The sequence below is a fragment of the Phascolarctos cinereus genome, unplaced genomic scaffold, assembly GCF_003287225.1.
Source record: "Phascolarctos cinereus isolate Bilbo 61053 unplaced genomic scaffold, phaCin_HiC Scaffold_7;HRSCAF=346, whole genome shotgun sequence".
Taxonomy (NCBI): Eukaryota; Metazoa; Chordata; class Mammalia; order Diprotodontia; family Phascolarctidae; genus Phascolarctos; species Phascolarctos cinereus.
In genome coordinates this window covers 173,806,977-173,825,425 of record NW_027556180.1, presented here as the reverse complement: position 1 = coordinate 173,825,425, position 18,449 = coordinate 173,806,977, and the positions used below count along the sequence as shown (strand labels likewise).

The following is an 18,449-nucleotide window of genomic DNA, read 5'->3' as shown; positions in this document are numbered from 1 at the left end:
GGGAAGCTAATAATATTACTAAATGGAAATAGTAACTTAAGCAGTAGTTTTTTCAGTTTTCCAAACAAAGGAGCCACTTGAATTAAAGCAAAGATTTCTACCCCTATAACCTGTTTTGTTTGGCAATAATACTCCATTTTGGAATCTTGTTAGCATTTTTATTAGGGAAAAGAAACTTTCGAGATGATTTCATTTGATAGCTCAGTAGTCAGGGTTTTTTCCTTTTGACCCTTCTAGTTTTACATAGTGCCAAAGCAGGTATTATCTGCCTATTTATATTAAGAGAAATTGAACACAGGTAAGCAAATCTTCAGCGACTTCCTATTACTTAAGGGATAAAATACAAAGCCCTAAGCCTGGCGTTTCAAACACCCCACAGTCTGACTCCCACCTACTTTTCCAGTCTTAATTCATATCACTCCTCATCTGGTGAATGTCCTTCATTCCATCCCAGCTGACCTTCCAGCTGTTCCTCTAACATGACAACCTCTATGTATTTATGCAGTGGGGGGAATGTGTGTGTATTTGTGTCTCTCTTTTACTGGAATTGTGATTTCATAAGGCAAATCAATACCTTCTTTGCCACCTTCTTCTGGGGTACCTACAGGTAGGATGGGGTGGGGAGAGGTACTGTACACACGGAATATATTCCCTCCTCATGCCAGCTTTTTAGAAACTTTACTTTTCTGGTCTTTCTAGTTCAGTTGTGAGTGTTTTCTCTCTCCCAAGATTATTTTGCATTTCTTCCTGTATGGACTTTGTACTTAATTATCTATCTATTATTTATGTCTGTTATCTATCTTTTTAATTTTGTGTGTGTGTGTGTGTGTGTGTGTGTGTGTGAGGCAACTGGGGTTAAGTGACTTGTCCAGGGTCGCACAGCTACTAAGTGTCAAGTGTCTGAGGCCAGACTTGAAATTCGGTCTTCCTGACTCCAAGGCTGGAGCTGAATCCACTGTACCACCTAGCTGTCCCTCTGCTATCTATCTTAATCCTTTCATTAGAAAATAAACCCCTGGAGAGCAGGAATGGTTTTCTTTTTGTCTTTGTGTCCCCAGCATTTAACAGTCCCTGGTACTTAATGTTTGTTGATTGAATTTTTTAATGTAAATTCCTAGAGATTAGAGACCATAGATTCAAGTCCACTACAGTCTAAACATATTAGTAATGGGGATATTTTCTAAAAAGTATTTTTGATGTTTATGTATAATTTACACAACAATATTGATTGTGTAAGTTGGGGACTGCTAGGTAATGTAGTGGATAGAGCACCTGGCCTGGAGTCAGGAAAACTCCTCTTTCTGAGTTCAAATCTGGCCTCAGACACTTTCTAGCTGTCTGACCCTGGGCAAGTCACTCAAACCTGTTTGCTTCATTTCCTCATCTGTAAAATGAACTGGAGAAGGAAATGGCAAACTACTCCAGTATCTTTGTCAAGAAAACCCCAAATGAAGGGGGCAGTTAGGTGGCACAGTGGATAGAGCACTGGCCCTGAATTCAGGAGGATCTGAGTTCAAATCCAGCCTCAGACACATAACACTTACTAGCTGTGTGACTCTGGGCAAGTCACTTAACCCCATTGCCTAGCCTCCCCCCCCCAAAAAAAGAAAACCTTAACAGGTTCATGATGAGCCTGAAACAACTGACCCACAACAAAAAACAAATCTCTTCACTTGCCTGGGCCTAAGGTTTCCCAAGTATAAATGAAGGAGATTCTAGCTCTAAATCGTATGATCGTGTTTTGCATTCCATTTTATCTGTATATCTTTAAGCATGAAAAAAGTCTCACAGTCTCTGTGTGTCTCCCCCCCTCCCCTTGTCTTTTACAGCAATATGGCGAATGCCCTGGCTAATGCCCTATGTGAACGCTGCAAAGGAGGCTTTGCACCTGCCGAGAAGATTGTGAACAGCAATGGCGAGCTGTACCACGAGCAGTGTTTCGTCTGCGCCCAGTGCTTCCAGCAGTTCCCTGAAGGCCTATTCTATGAGGTGAGCCAGCCCTGACATAGAAATTTTTCTCTGCTTCTGATTGCCAGCCTCTAACATTTATTAAAATAATAAATGCAGTGCTTTGTCCTTGGTACATGTTAGGTATTAATGAGCAGCAAATGTAAGATGTTGAGAAGAAACTATGAATTTCTTTTTTTAAATTTCACTGCAGTGATATAGTATATCATTGACCTGCTTGAGTTCCCATTGTATGTGTATGTCTCTGTCTCTGTCTCTGTCTCACTGGAATTGTGATTTCATAAATAGAGGAAACTCTCCACCAAGGTAAATCAATACCTTCTTTGCCACTGGAAAGTCTTCTGGGGCACTGCAAAGTTACACCTTAGGCAGAGCTCTGTGTCACAGGTAAGAATTGAACCCAGATCTTTCCGACTCTGAAGTCAGGACTCTATTCACTTCCCCAAGGTGTCTTTCCCCAGTGTTTCCCACAGCGTGTTGTTCTGTGAGCATCTGAGACCCCATCAGCTGTTCTAATTCTCCTTCCCTCCGCAGTATGGCCAGTGTAGTGAAATCAAACCATACTGTTTGTTGCCACGTGCATTTAGCTTTCTAAGTTTCACCGCCTTGCCAATTACCCTTCTTACAGTGTTGTTTGACCTCCTCTCCAACTATCCATGCTCCTTATTCTCTATCAGATCTGCTTCAAAAATAAATTCCTTCAGAAAACTTTTATTAACTAACCCTACCCCATTTTGAGGGACAGTTAGGTAGCAGAGTAGATATAGTGCCGGGCCTGGAGTCAGCAAGATTCATCTTCCTGAATTCAAATCTGGCCTCATATACTTCTTAGCCGTATGACCCTGGGCAAGTCACTTAACCCTGTTTGCCTCCGTTTCTTCATCTGTAAAATGAGGTGGAGAAGGAAATGGCAAACCCCGCCAGTATCTTTGCCAAGAAAACCCCAAATGGGGTCATGAAGAGTTGGCTACAACTGAAACAACTACACAGCAACAACCCTACTTTGACCTTTATGATTTTTATCTGAGCCTCAGTTTCTCCATATGTAAAACAATGATTGTGTTAAATGGTTTCTAAGGTCCCTTCTGGCTCTAAGTGTTAGGATGGGTAGACATAGATCTGGAAGGCATCTTAGAGATCATCAGGTCTGGCCTCTTAATTTTACAGATGAAGAAACTGACCACCAGGGAGGATCTTCTCCGAAGTCCCACAGCTAGTGAGTGAGTGAGTGGTAGAGCAAGGAATGGAACCCAAGTCCTGTGATTGCTTTTTCTCCCTATGTGCTCTCAGCCCTTCTTCCTGTGGTGCCTTCAAGTAACCTTTAAGTGTCCCATGTGCCTGTACAGATTTACATATGAATATAAATATGTGCACATACAAATATGTATATGGGAAACTTTATTTATGTAGATTTCTATGCACACATATACATGTACATGTGTATGTACATGCATACACACCTACATGTGTATACATACGTGTGTGTGTACATGCATACATAGATATAGATATAAAATTTTCCCAGCCAGCTCTTTCAAGAGCTAGAATTATGTCTTCCATCTCTTTTGAATCTCCAACAATACCACAGCTAGTGCCATGCCCACAAAACATTTGCCAAATTGAATCCCTGGAGAAGGAGTGTCAGAGACAGATGAGAGATGACTCAATAACCCATAATCCACATAACTCACTTCATAATTTTAAAAAATTTGTTCAGGGGTTGGTATTTGTGGTCACTACAGTTGTGCAGATTATAGTAACTATCTTCTGTTTTTACCACCGCTCCCTCCCAGAAACACACATCACTTCTGCATAGTCCTTTGCACATAGCAAGCACTTAAAACATGTACATACTATATAAATATGTACAGAATAACCACAAAGTAGGTACTAGGTGCTTTAGTAAAAGAGGGCCTTAACAGCTGGCAAAATCAGGAGTGGTTTTGTGTAAAAGGAGCTTATATAAAGTTCTTGTGTAAAAGGTGCTTGAAGCCAAGTCGGGAAGGAAAGAAAAGAAGAGAAGGATATTCTGTAAAGTCAAGGTGAAAAAGGAGCACATTCCAGGCAGGTGGAGGCACAGAGGTGGGAGAGAAGTCCCATTTGGCTGTAGTGGAAGGGAATAAGCTTCTATATAGCACCTACTTACTCTGTGTCAGGCACTGTACTAAACATTTTTACAAATATTATTTCATTTGATCTTCACAACAACTCTGAGAGGAAGGTGCTCATTTTATCAAATTATCTTCATTTTACAGTTGAGGAAACTGAGGCAAATAGAGATTGAATGACTTGCCCAGGGTCATACAACTAGTCAGTGTTTGAGGCCAGATTTGAATTTGGATCTTCCTGACTCCAAGCTTGTGCCACCTGTAGAATATGAATAGAAGAGTAATATATAGTAAGCCTAGGACCATAAGTTGAGGTCACATTGTGAAAGGCCTTGAAAGTAAAGCAGAGAAGTTTATTTTTAATAATTAATAATTTTTTTTTATTTTTTGCTTTTTGGTGAGGCAACTGGGGTTAAGTGACTTGCCCAGGGTCACACAGCTAGTGTCAGGTGTCTAGTCTGAGGCCAGATTTGGACTCAGGTCCTCCTGACTCCAAGATTGGTGCTCTATCCACTGTGCCACGAGAAGTTTATTTTTGATTGTAGAATTAATAAGTAGCCACAGAAATTTATTGAATAGGAGAGTGATCTGGTCAGACCTTTGTTTAAAGAAAATCACTTTGATATAGAGACACAAATATGGTGCTGATACCTAAACTGAGAAGAATCAAAACAGAGAAAAAAAATTATAGACCAATTTCCCTAATGAAAAAAATGCAAAAATTTTAAATAAAATGTTAGCAAGTAGATAGCCATATAGAAAAAAGACTGGAGTGGACTAAAACTTAAGGAAGGGAGACCAAAATAAACAAAAAACAAACAAACTAAAATAGTTGAGGCAAAAAGCAATGGATGCCTGAAGTAAGATGGTGTCTGTATGTACAAAGATGAGTCAAGATGCTAGAGATAATGTGGAGGTGAAAAATTAAGTTCTGGCGACTGACTTGATAACGTGGGGTGAGAGGGACTGAGGATCTGAGAATAAAAGTAAGGTTGAAACCCTGAGAGGCCAGAAGGATGGTGGTACACTTGACAGAAGTGGGGAAGGTTGGCTGGAAAGGAAAGATAATGAGTTCAGTTGAGGACTTGGTGAAATTGAGATATCTATGGGACATCCAGTTTGAAAGGTACAGTAGGCGGTACCAATGTGGGACTGGAACTCAGTAGAGAGACTAGAACTGGATATATACATCTGATCTCCATAGAGATGGTAATCAAACTCATAGGAGCTGATAAAGTCACGAAGAAAAAGGTGGATATATAGAGGATTTATTCAACACTTCCTATGGGCCAGGCTTCCCTCTAAGTTCTTCAAGCAAAAAAAAAAAAAACTTTACCTTCAAGGAACTCATTCTAGTGGGGCAAGGCAACACATAAAGGAGAGGTGAAAAACAAGGGGAAAGTGAAGGAGTCCAGGATGAAGAAGAAGGTAGAGAAATCCAAAGAAGTGAACATGGCCTGGCATGAAATGGGAATCCAGACCAGGGATTCACCAATCAGAAGAGAGGGCCACAAGGCAGAGGCATCTCCAGGGGTTTCTAGACATGGAAATGGAGAAATTTGGAGAGTGAGGAGTGGATAAGAAGAGGGCCTAGGACAGAGCTTTGAGAATGCTGTTTTCCTATCTCTCTCCATGCCCCCTCATATTTAAAGGGCATAATAATGATGATCCAGCAAAGGAGTGTGAGAAGTAGTCATCAGATAGACAGGAGAACCAAGAGAGGAAAGAGTATCCAGGAAGAAAGGATATGGGTGGTTAAGAGTGTCAGAAGCTGCAGAAAAGTAAAGAATAAAGAGTGATAAAAAGAAAATCAAATGATGCAATTGAAAGATCATTAGTATCTTTGGAGGAAGACTTTCAATTGAGGAGTGAGGTTTGGAAGTCAGATTACAAAGAGTTTAAATAGAATGAAAAGGGAGGAAGTAGAGGTAATGATTATAAATAGCTTTTTTCAGAATTTGGTTAAAAAACAGAGCAGAGAAATATAGCTTGAAGGGATGGTAAAAGTCTAATGACAGTTATTTCATTTTTTTTATTCTGAACTTAAACACACAGAAAGATCATTTACATACACACAGCGAGGATTCTGAATGAAATCATGAATCTGTTTCATACACTTACTTTAAAAAAAAGAAAAGCCATGAAATCCTGTATGTTACTTTCAAAGTTGCCCTTCCTCATATGTAGCTAGTGAAGATGTTTTAAGGATAGGAGGGATAGGCATGTTTGAAGGCCTGTAGACTTGTCCCACATTACCTTCTCTGTTGTCTTTTTATCTGCGACAAAGAAATCACCCCTAGTTAACTGATAAAACCACCTCAAAAATAGAATATGAGTTAAAATTTTAAGGTCTGTATCTGTAATGCTCTGTGTTTCAGGGAAAGTGCTATAATAATCTTTGAATAGAACGGAATAATTTATGACTCACCCATCCTACTCTTGCCTGCCTTCTACTACTTAACTATAAATACCTTCCTAGGTCTGCATGATATTATTCAAAATGACATTATAAATACCCAGAACCAGTTTTTGCGTTGAACCTCACACTCAATTTGGTCTCTCACAAGCACTATAGGAGGTTGCTGTCTCTGATATAATATACCTCCCCCCACCCTAAAAACAAAAACAAACAAAAAGACAAAATAACAGCAACAACAACAACAAACAAACAGATTTCCAGGTAAAGGTATCAAAGTCCTAAAGGATGAATAGAAGAAACTTTCCAGTAGATTGAATGATTTTTGAGAGAGTGTTTATTCAGGGCCTCCTAGAAACAGTCAGCACGCAGAGCAAGAGTAAGACCCAGCAACAAATTGGTTGCCTGCAAAAGAACATTTGAAAAAACAATCATTTGCCTTGTTTTCCATTTGAGAGTGAGTCAGTTTGTGCTTTGCCCCTCATGCGATGATAATTTTCTCTCTTCCTGTGTTATCAGTTTGCTTCACTGGTTGGTTAGATTCTTTTCCTTGGTGTTTAAGCAAACCATTCCCCCATTCTCTCTCTCTTCTGTTGCCCAGAAACATACCAGGAACGTGCTTGTTGGTGGGTGCTAGACACTTGTCTGTTTTTCCCCCTTGCCTAGTTTTCCATGATTTAATTTTGTTGTAGCAGCCCTGCTGGAGATTTTCAATCAGAGCTCTTTTATTCTTCTCATTTGTTTTGCCATAAAGTCCTCAGAGCAGACGATTGTTTTCCTGACTTCATAAAAGCCAAAGAAAATGAGCTGTGAAGAGTCCGACCCTTCACACCTCCCCTTATTTTACTGTTGAAAAACTTGAGAGCAAGAGAGCTTCTCCAAAGTCATCCAGCTAGTTAGTGGTTGCATGCTGATACCTTATACATTTTATATGTTGCTTCACCCGCTGGGCTCCTCTCTCACTTTTTTGCTTCTACAATTTGGACAGGCTGATAGAGCACCAGATCTCTGGGGTCTCCTAGGAATACTTTAGTACCTTGTACTGATAGCTGGGTATTAGCTGTGGGTTCCATTAAATTAATGAGGAAAAGAAGAAAGATCACTGTTCATTTTAAAAAAAAAATTAGAGATTGGGGAGGGGTGCTACCAATGGGCACTATGCATTCACTTTCAGAAGAGATTGCTATATTGTTAGTTTTGCTTAATTGTTTTACTTTGTTTCAAGAGGTCTTATGGAGTTGGGGTAATCTGTAAATGTTTGCAACGTGAAAGCACAACACTTCAATAAAAAAAATTAAATACATTTATTAAGTGATATTTTGTGTACTTTGCTAGAATACAAAGGTAGAAAATTAAATAATATGTACTCTCAGGGATCTAAAAAAATGAAACATGTACACAAATTATCCTTCTAGATTCTTAGAAGAGAAAGAGGCAGAAAAAAAGGGAGGAGGAAAAAGTGAACAAACATTCATTGAACTTCTTCGATGTGCAAAAGCACTTTATGTTTTTTACTTTTTATACTTTTTTACATTTACACTTTACTTATTATTTAATTTAATTCTCAGAAACACTGAGAGGTAAATGCTGTTATTTATCCCCATTTTACAGTTGAGGGAATGGAGGCAGAAAAGGTTTAAATCTCACGACCATGGCTAGAAAGTGCCTGAGGTTTGACTCCAGTTCCAGAGTTCTAACCACTGCACTGCCTAGCTGCCTAAAAAGAGGTGAAAACTGAGCCTTAAATAAAAGTCCTGCTTTCAGCAAGTGAAATGGATCCCCTTTCAGATGTGGGGGACAATGGTATGTGTGAATGTATGGACATAGGAGTGAGCAGGACAAGATTAGGGAATGACTAGCAGTGCAGTGTGGCTAGAACGTAGAGAATGTAAAACCAAGTGGTTTAAAATAAGTCTTGAAAGGTAAGTTGTGGAATTTTTGATTATAAGAAGTTTATATTTTATCAATGGAGAGCTATTAAAAGTTTTTGAGAAGGTGAGTGATATAATCAGACTTTTGTACATTAAGACTATTTAGGAGGTTATTAAAATAGTCTGAGTGAGAGGCAAAAAGGCCTAAATTAGAGTAGTGGAAAGGAGAGAAATTGCCCTGATAGGTTTGACAGGATTTAGTAACTAATTAGATGGGAGATCAGGGATAAGATGACCCAAATGTTTCCAGCCTAGGTGACTGAATAGTGACTGAATTAATAGAAATGTGGAAAATAAGAGGAAGTATAGATTTAGGAAAACAGTTTCATTGATTTTGAATTTTGAATTATTAATATATCTAAAAGGCAGTTGGAAATGAGGTAACATAATAGGAGAGATAGCTAATAATAATAATAGCTGCTATTTACATATTACTTACTGTGTGCCATGCACTGTGCTGAGCACTTCATAATTATTATCTCATTTGATCCTCACAATAACCCTAGGAAATAGGGCTATTATTATTCCCATCTTACAGATGAGAAAACTGAGGCAGACACCAGGGTTGAGTAGTAAGAGTCTGAAGCCAAATTTGAACTCAGATCTTCCCAACTCCAGGCCTCCCACTCTATCCACTGTGCAACCTAGCTTGTCATCTGTTAAATAAAGATTTACACAGAGGTAATCATTGAAGTCATGGCATCAGTCAGGTATGAAACATCTACTATGTGTGGAACAACTGAGTGGTACAGTGGATAGAGTGCCAGGCCTGAAGTCAGGAAGACTAATCTTCCTGAGATCAAATGTGGCCTCAGACACTTACTAGCTGGGTGACCCAGCTTAACCCTATTTGACTCAGTTTCGTCATCTGTCAAATGAACTGGAGAAGGAAATGGCAAACCACTCCAATATCTTTGCCAAGAAAACCCCAGATTGGATCATGAAGAATTGGACAGGACTGAACAACAATAACAATGTGCCAGGCACTGTGTGAGGCCCTGGGAATACAAGTACAAAGAAAGAAACAACCCCTACTCAAAGCTTCCTTTTTTTTTTTTAAAAGCCAAAAACACGGTTTATTAGAACATCCGTCATACTGGGCAGACTCTGAAGGAGTCTGAGAATCTGAGCAGTGGCTAGATTTTAAGAATCTAAGCCAGAGCATACATTTTGTTGGGGAGAAATGGATGGGATCATTTTAAGGAAGAGGTTGCAGAGAGAGAAGAGGAAAAGCCTCAAAAGGGAACCTTGAGGAGATGGTGACATCCATTCTTGGAGGGTATGAATCAGAAGCAGAACCTGCAAAGTAGATGGAGAAGAATGGTGAGGCAGATAAGAGGAGAACCAGGACAGAGAACAAAAACTGAGGGAAGAGAAAATAGAAGATAGAAGGGGTGATTGATGATGGACTAACCTCCATCTCACTGGTCATTTTTCTGCTTCAGACTGAATTGAAAGTGCTATCTTTAACATTGCAGTCCATGTCCTTAAAGAATTTATGTGCGAGCTTTTTGAGAGTGGGATGGTATAGTGAAAAGAACACTAGATTTGTAATCCAAGAGGACCTAGATTCAAATCCTATATCCTTGGGCAAATTATGTCAACTCTGTAAGCCTCAATTTCATCTTGTGTAGAAATGAAAGTATTAGACTAGAAACCTGGCACGGAGTAGGTGCTTAATAAATTCTTAGGTAGTCTATTTACTAATTGATCCTAATCTCACCAGGTTTTTAAACATTAATCTAAAGTAGGCCGCATAGCCCACTGGTATTCAAGTCATTCAAAAATAGACTGCAGAACTACCTGCTGATAGTCTTGTCACATAATTGGATCTGGAACATCAAAGCCAAAAGAGGACAATTAGATTTATGGTTAAAATAGCCTGTGCTGAAAATTGATATGCTAACATTACATCATGCCACTGTAATGAAGCTTTATTTGTCCAACTCAGTTTTCTTACCCCAGAGTTTAAGAGCTATATTCAGAACTCCTTGTACTTTTAATCAAAAGATCTCAAATCACTTCATAAACTTAGATTATACTTTATACTCACATCTTCAGAGCAAATATATGCTAGAAATGCATTCTGAGTGGTTAAATGGACCATCTGTGTCACTTATTGAGGTATTGGTAGAGCCCAAGGCAGACTTTCTGAGCCCTGATTTATGAAGCTATGTTTTTAGTACTCTGGATTGGCCAAACATTGTGCCCCACTAATTTTGATCAATGCTTACTTACATTTTTTTGTGGCATTATTCACTGAGCAGATTAAAGTATGTGCATGCATACACTTTACTTGACAAAATCTCAAAAGAAGCTTCCCTTCCAACATCTTCTATGACACTGGTCACTTGAGAGAATGGTTCACCACTTGACCCATGTTTAAAGGTTAGTTAGTGCCCTTTCATACCTACAAATGAGAGGTTTCCTTTTTAACACTTCACAAAATTGTGAGTACTTATAAATAAGCTATCTCAGCTGCCCAGTACACTCATACTTCTGGTACAATTGTATCCTGATTTGTTTTACAATAATCTCGACTCACTGCCTGTGAATGTTTTGTTCATATCAGGAAATGTCTGCCTGACTTCACACAATTCATAATCTCAGGGGAGATAAAGAGATAGGAATTTTGTCACATTGAGATGGAAATATTCAGCTTAAACTAGTGCTGAATCATATGACTTCGGGACAGTTACATTAAATAACATTAAAAAAAAACTTTAAATTTGTACTCTCTGAGATAATCCAAAGCATCATAACAGTTTATGGAATCATTCTTTTGATTAGTTGTCTAATAACTTTTTCTCCAGTAACTACTGAGATGCTTCATTCTGTGTCACTAATTACCATCATTCCTCTTCACCACCCATCTGTTTTCCACTGGTAGCTTCCTGCTAACATTGATTTAAAATTGGGCACTCCTTCCTTCTTGTAATTTACAAAGAAAATGGTCCTCTGGCTGAGAAGGGTCTCTTACTTTCAGTACTGTCCTCTAAATCAATGTAGGGACCCCTTGGGCACTATTTTTGTTTCTGCCTTCTAATTATCCAATATGGCACCTGCATGACTGAATTGGAATGTCAGATACCTTGATTCAAATACAAACAAGCTTATGTTTTAATGAGAGAAAGCAGTTGGCAAGGGTGGGCAAGGGGTGGAGGAGTCCTTAGAGTCAAGTTGTGAGAAAAGTGAAGCATGGCTAGGGCCCCCCTAAAATAGTGGTCTAGATATACAATCACTGTTCAGGAGTGTGGAACTTTAAGGTGGAGGTCCAGGGTGGCAGAGTAGTTGGTGAGAAGTCCTTGTGAGTCTCATGAAGAGTAAATATTGATAATACTTTGGGTCTATTAGTTTGACGCTAATGAAAGTCTAAAGCAATGGTGACACTCCTCTCCTTTTTTAAGTAGTTTATAGACGTCTTGGATGATAGAGAGCAGATGTTTAGTGATTTGAGATGATAGAGAAAAAAGTGGCTAAATCTACATATCTAAAGATATTCCCCAGATTCCACTAAAAGCTATATTTTTTTAAGCCCAGCTATATACAGATAGTATGGTTTTTTTTAATGTACTCATTATAGCACCTTGCACATAATCATAAAATAAAGACTTGTTGATGAATGAGTCTGTATTATTTTTATCCATTGTTGACAGCTGAGGAGGAATACATTTATAATTACTGCTTTTGTAGCTTCTATCCTTGCTACCCACTCAAAATCTATGTTTCTTTCAAGCAAAAATATAACTTCCTTGTTATACTGTCAGAAATGTGTGTCATGGTAGAGAACTGCATTATAAGTTCAATAGAATAGCTACTTTATGCGTGTCCAGAAAGGAAGACTTTGCCAGGAAGTGCTTGTGAATTGAAGGTTACCGAGTGAATCAGTGGGAGAGCTGGTGGTAGTCTCTTCAGATTCTTGTGATATAAAACCGCAAAAGCAAGGGGCAAGAAAGCCTGGGTTAAATAATCAGTCAAAATCAAACATTCCACCAGCATTCTTCTAGGTCAGTGGTAATAGCTGGTAAAAAGTGAAGCCAAATCAACATGTAGCCACATGGATTCTCCAAAGCCACTTATGAACTTAAACATAAAAAATGGCATACTGGCCCTTGCCCTAAAGAAGCTCATTAACTTATTTGTCTGGGCAAAAAGTCATTCTCTTAAAAAAAAATAGGCTTTTTTTCTCGTAACTTTGTTTAAAAGGATGGGTAAGAATTGAGCAGATGAAGTTGAGGAGGGGAGAACATTTCAAGCATTGGGAATAGGCTCTTGGTTGGTAAACCTTAAATTGATTATTCCCAGATATGTTTCAGATGTGGGAAAATCAAGTGTAGCAGAAAGAGCATTGGATTTGGCATCAGAACCGGGTTTGAATGTTGGTACTTCAACTTCCACATGACCCTGGGCAAGACATTTAATCTCTCTTTGCCTCTGTTTCCTCATTTATAAAATGACAGTAACTATCTGTGCTATCTACTTGACAGGGTTATTGTAAGGAAGGTACTTTTTTACATGTATGTCAAAAGTGCTATATAATTAACAAATAATTATCTTCTCCTGACTGCCAAGGTGAACTGACTTTACCAGTTATGACAGCTCTGCTCAGCCTAGTGCTGTGATTAAAAATAGCCAATGACTCCATGTCACCTACAGAATTAAGCCCAACCTTCTTATCACCTTCTGGTCCTAAACCACCTTTCCAGACTTTACCATGTCCTTTGTGTTACAATTAGATAGGATCACTAATTCCTAAATCCATGAACTTAAGAACTGTCCTAAGTGTACTTTGCTATTTCTGTGCCTTAGAGTGTGCTTTGGCCCTCATTTAGGTTTTTGGAATCTTCCCTGTCTTTCAAGTCCCCCGTTTAAATGCTGCCTTCTCCAGGAAAATTTCCCAATTTTTTTCAACTGTAAGCCACTAACATTTGCAGTTTACAGTTAACATTTGTTTTGGTGAGCTCTGTGCTAGGCATTCAAAGTTGCATAATGGACTTGTAGCATACCTGGGAGAAGTTATACAGAGATTTCATGAGAGAGAAACTTTGATCCTAGAGAAAAAGAAAAAAAAGGACAGAGATGGAGATGAGAGGAGAAAATGGACCCAGAGCCATAGGCTCTCCCTGGGCTGCATTTTATGCCTGTTGGGGCTAGCAGACTGTTTCCTCACACTCCTGGTAGCAATGTGGTAAGAGGCATTTAATATTCATCCCCAAGAAGGTAGAATAAGTTCTCAACAATGCTTTAGAAACATTGCCTTCCAGGAGATTCGAGCTCTAGTTCAGAACCTTCAAGGCATAGAGACTTCTGTGTCTGTCCAAGGAGCAAGTCACTATCACAGCCTTTTATCATCAACTAGGTGTCAAACTCTCAGCAAAACTCTAGAGTGAAGAATTGGATTAAAATGCAATTGAGAAATGTTTAACAAAATCAGTAAAAATAGAATATAGAATAGGTAATGTTAATTTGTTGTTTCTAAGTCAATATGTGACAACACAGATGCATTTCTATTTGACTAGTATACTACTGTTCTAGATTACACTGCTGGGTTGGTAAGCCATTGTGGGAATAGACAGATAAATGGATGCAAAACTTTTAGTCCCTGAAGGATAAAGAGATGATCACCTTGGGAAATGATGGCAAAAATGTTTGTACCTTGATTTTATTCTTTGTTACTTATCTTACCCTGTATTCTATTTAAAGTATATGCTATTGTGATATCATATGATTTATTCTAGCTGGTTGATGCCAGAGAAAGGGTGGCTCAGAGCTACTAAAAACAAGAAAAAGACCTCCAGGGCATTGGGTAGATCTTCTATGGAGGATTTATGAGAGGACCTGAAGGCATGTATGGATTTCAGTCTACTATACCAGGCCTTCTAGGTCCTTGGGTGTGGCCTTTTGCCTGAGTGCAAGTTTTACAGAACAACTCCTTTTATTAAGGAGATTTGTTCTGTGAAGTTTGGACCTAGAGGGCCAATGTGGCTTCAAGGCCACAGGTTCCCGACCCCTGGTCTATACCAGTAGAGGCAGTATCGTCATTGGTGAGATCATGGTTTGTGGAGGAACAGAAATATAAAGTAAGACTGTAAAAGGTAATTCACCTCTCTGATTTGAAGTCAAGTTCAGGAGATTGAAATGATTAAAAAAAAGATAAAAATAAAACAGTTACTGTACCTGGGAAAGTGATGCAAATGTGCATTCCAGGCATAAGTAGGAGCCTATGCAAAGTCATGAAATGAGAGATTGAATCCTAAATTTGAGGAATCAGTAAAAGACTTGGTTTGGCTAGAAGATAGCATATTTGAAAGAAGAATAATAAGAAAATAAGTCTGGAACATTTAAATGCCAAACTGGGTGCTTTGTATTTATCCTAGGGGTACTAAGGAACTACTAAAAGATGTTTCAGAGAGGGGAGATCAATTAGGAGGCTATTTCAAGGGAAAAAGACATATACATACAAAAATGTTTATAGCAGCTTTTTCATGGTGGCAAAGAATTGGAAATTGAGGGGATGCCCATCATTTGGGGAATGGCTAAACAAATTGTGATGTTTGATTGTGATGGAATACTAGTGTGCTATAAGAAATGACAAGGGGGCAGCTAGGTGGCTCAGTGGATAGAGCACCGGCCCTTGGAGTCAGGAGGCCCCGAGTTCAAATATGATCTCAGACCAGACACTTGACACTTACTAACTGTTTGACCCTGGGCAAGTCACTTAACCCTAATTGCCTCACAAAAAAAAAATGACAAAGGGGATGTTTTCAGGAAAGCCTGGAAAGACTTATATGCATTGATACAAAGTGAAGCGAGCAGAATATTGTAGACAGTAGCAGCAATATTGTAACTGTGATCAATAATGAAAGAGTTTGCTACTCTGATCAGTATAGTCATCCAATACAATTCCAAAGGACTTGTGATGAAAAATGCTATGTACCTCCAAGGGAGAGAACTGACAGATTCTTGAGTGCAAAATGAAGCAAATTGTTTTTCACCTTATTTTTCTTGCACACCCACCTGTTTTTGTAACATGGCTAATATGGAAATATGTTTTGCATGACATTTATGTATATATAATGAGTTATATTGCTTCCCTTCTCAGTGGGTGAAGGAGGGGCTGGAGAGGGAGGGAGAGAATTTGGAACTCAAAATTTTAAAAAATGAATGTTAAAAAAAAAAAGAAAAAGCAAGGTGGGGAGAGGCTTTTTCAGTTGCCTAAGTCAGAGGTGTCAAACAAGTTGCCCCAGCAATACTTCCAAATGCTGGGGGAACTTGATTAAAATGTAATTGGCAAATGTTTAACAAAATAAATAAAAATACAATAGAATGTAATGTTACTATGTTGTTTACTAAGTCAAAATGTAGCGCACAGGGATCCTTAGTGGCCCCTGTTTCTATTTTAATTTGACACCACTGGTCAGAGAGGTGGTGATTGGGATCTGAACTACATAATTAGAGAGTAAGGGTTAGATGTAAGAGATGCTGTAGATGGCAAAGTTTATTATAAATGGGGGGGGACCATCTGGTAGGGAAATATGACTTCCATTTTGTACATGTTTTGGACACAGCATTTAGGTGGCTCAATGGATAAACATCAGGCCTGGAGTCAGGAAGACCTGAGTTCAAATGTAGCTGTTCTAGCCATGTAACCCTGGGCAAGTTACTTAAGCTCTGTTTGCCTCAGTTTCTTCATCTGTAAAATGGGAATAATATGGGTATTATTATTATTGTTATTATTTATTATTATTATTATTATTATTATTATATTATTATAGCACCTACTTCTCAGGGTTGTTGTGAGGATCAAATAGAGATAATAATTGTAAAGTGCACAATACCTGGCATATAAGAAGTGCTACATATGTTGGCAGTGATGATGATGATAGTGATTTTGAGATATTAGTAGGACATCCAGGTGGCACAATCCTGCAGGGTGGCTGGAGGTACACAGCTGGAACTCAGGAGAAAGAGGAGAGCTGAACATGTAGATGCAGGAGTCATTAGGTCTCATGAGATTTCATTCAGTTACTGAGAGAAGAGCTCTAATCCTGGTTTTGTGACATCCCAGGGTGTCTTGAACTTGCTCCCAGTGAAGCTCTTCAGTGATTTAAAAATCTAACAAACAATGATGGGGAATCACAGTTTCACCAAAGTTGACGACTAGACTGACTGGCACATCCAAAATGCTATTTCCTACCCTTTGTTGTTTCATAGACAATGTATGGCCAGGGATTGATCTCTTAACCTAGCATTGCTTGCTTCTTCCATAAAATAAACATCAGAATTCTACTTCTTGGTCAATCTTCTGGATTTGGGGATAAAACCCATTTTAAAGCACATATATTTTCAAAATATTCGCTTCGTTACTTTAACTAAATATATGTTATTACCCTTATTTTCCCTCAATTAAAAATACGTAACAGGAAAGACACCCTTATGATGGGTGATTTTATTGGGAGAGCTGTTTTCAAAGATTTCTGGCACAAACAGCCTCCATCTTCATCCTCTTATTTCCTCTAATCCTGAATGATATCATTCAGGAAAGGCAGAGAGAGATGGAAATGTCAGACAAGTTAAAAATCTCTCTGGTTTAGAACAGTTGTTTGTCTGAAGATCTAGCCATTTCAATGCACTTTATGACCAGAAAAATAGAAAATAAATGTCTAGATTTTTTGCAGCCCATAAAGACCAAAACTTTGCCTGGTATTATACCATTTAATATAAACCCCTAATTCTGTTACTAACTCAAGAAACCCTTATTAATTTCCTTTATTAAAGCCCTTTGCTTGGCAACAGGAAAGATACAAAGTTTTTGTGAGATGTGATCTGTACACTCATGAGGCTTTCAGTCTAGTAGGGGGATAAGATACCAACGTATAACTCTAATGCTATTACATGTAATAATTCCCTCTATAAATCTCTGCACCTATGGACAGAAGTAAGATCAAGGGGAAGAGCCAACTATTCCTCAAGGTTTCTAGAGAAGTCAAAAGAAAGAACCAGCTTGGGGAAGAACATAATTACCTTAGTTTTAAAAATTCAGTAAACATTTAAGTGCCTACTAGGTGCCTGGCACTGTGCTAAATGCTGAGGATACAAATAAGAAAAGGAAAGGTAATCCCTGCTCTCAAGGAGCTTACAGTCTATTGTGGGAAGAAAACACACAAAAGGAAATGGAAAGGAAGGGGCGCTGGTGGGTACCTGGAGTCCAAACCAAACAGAGCTTCACATGGCAAGTGGAGAGTTATCTGGAAAGTCCAGATCTCTGCCCTCTCTAAAGAAAAGCACTGGGAGGAATTTAGCACTCCACTCTCCAGCCTTCCAGTCAGAGGGGAGAGGAAGCTGAGGGAAATGGGAAAGTACTGAATATCTGAACAGAATCATTCTGCATGATGATAAGATTTCAGGTGATCAGCTCATCCTGGGTGGAGCATAAGGTTCCTGAAGAGTTTGAAGTGCTGGTAGAAAGTGCAAGAAAAGAGAGCACATGAGATGGGGACATGAGGCTAAAGTTCAGAAGCTAGGTCAGGAGATACAAATTTGGGAGCCATCTGCAGAGAGGGAATAGTTAAAGCCAGGAAAGTATCTGAGATTGCCAAAGGAGAGATTGTAGATAAATAAAAGAAGAGGGATGATGACATCCTTGATGACAACCGAACTTGAGAGGATGGAAAGATAGTGAAAGAGAGTACAAAGGAGCAGTTAGGTAAGAAGAGAATCAGGAGAGGGGAGGTTTCTCAGAAATCAAGAGAGAATAGCCTACCCAAGTATGAGAGTGTGGTAAGCAAACAGTCAGGATGTTCTTAGCAACCTTAAAAAGAGAGCAATTTCAGTAGAGTAGTGGCAGGAGAAGTCAAATTGCCAGAGGTTAAATGAAAAGTGGATGCTGAAGAAGTAGGACATGATTGTAAACAGCTTTTTTCCCAATAAGTTCAGGGGGATACAAAGATAAAAATTAAATAGTCTCTGCCCTCAAGGAGTTTACGTTTTATCAAGGGAAATAACATGTTCATCAAAAGGTAGCCT

General features: G+C 38.8%; 1 protein-coding gene across 9 annotated transcripts in view; it reads left to right on the top strand.

Annotated features, from left to right (window-relative positions):
- The window catches only part of LIMS1 (LIM zinc finger domain containing 1), a 217,674-nt gene that overhangs the window by 180,459 nt on the left and 18,766 nt on the right, over positions 1–18,449 (top strand). For all 9 annotated transcript variants that reach the window (XR_013483337.1, XM_078147357.1, XM_078147356.1 and 6 more), the window contains one exon: positions 1,830–1,989. Coding sequence is in view for 8 of the 9 variants with exons in the window: in XM_078147357.1 (XP_078003483.1) it covers positions 1,830–1,989 (160 nt within the window). In the remaining variant the exon portion in view is untranslated. The remainder of the gene's footprint in view (positions 1–1,829; positions 1,990–18,449) is intronic.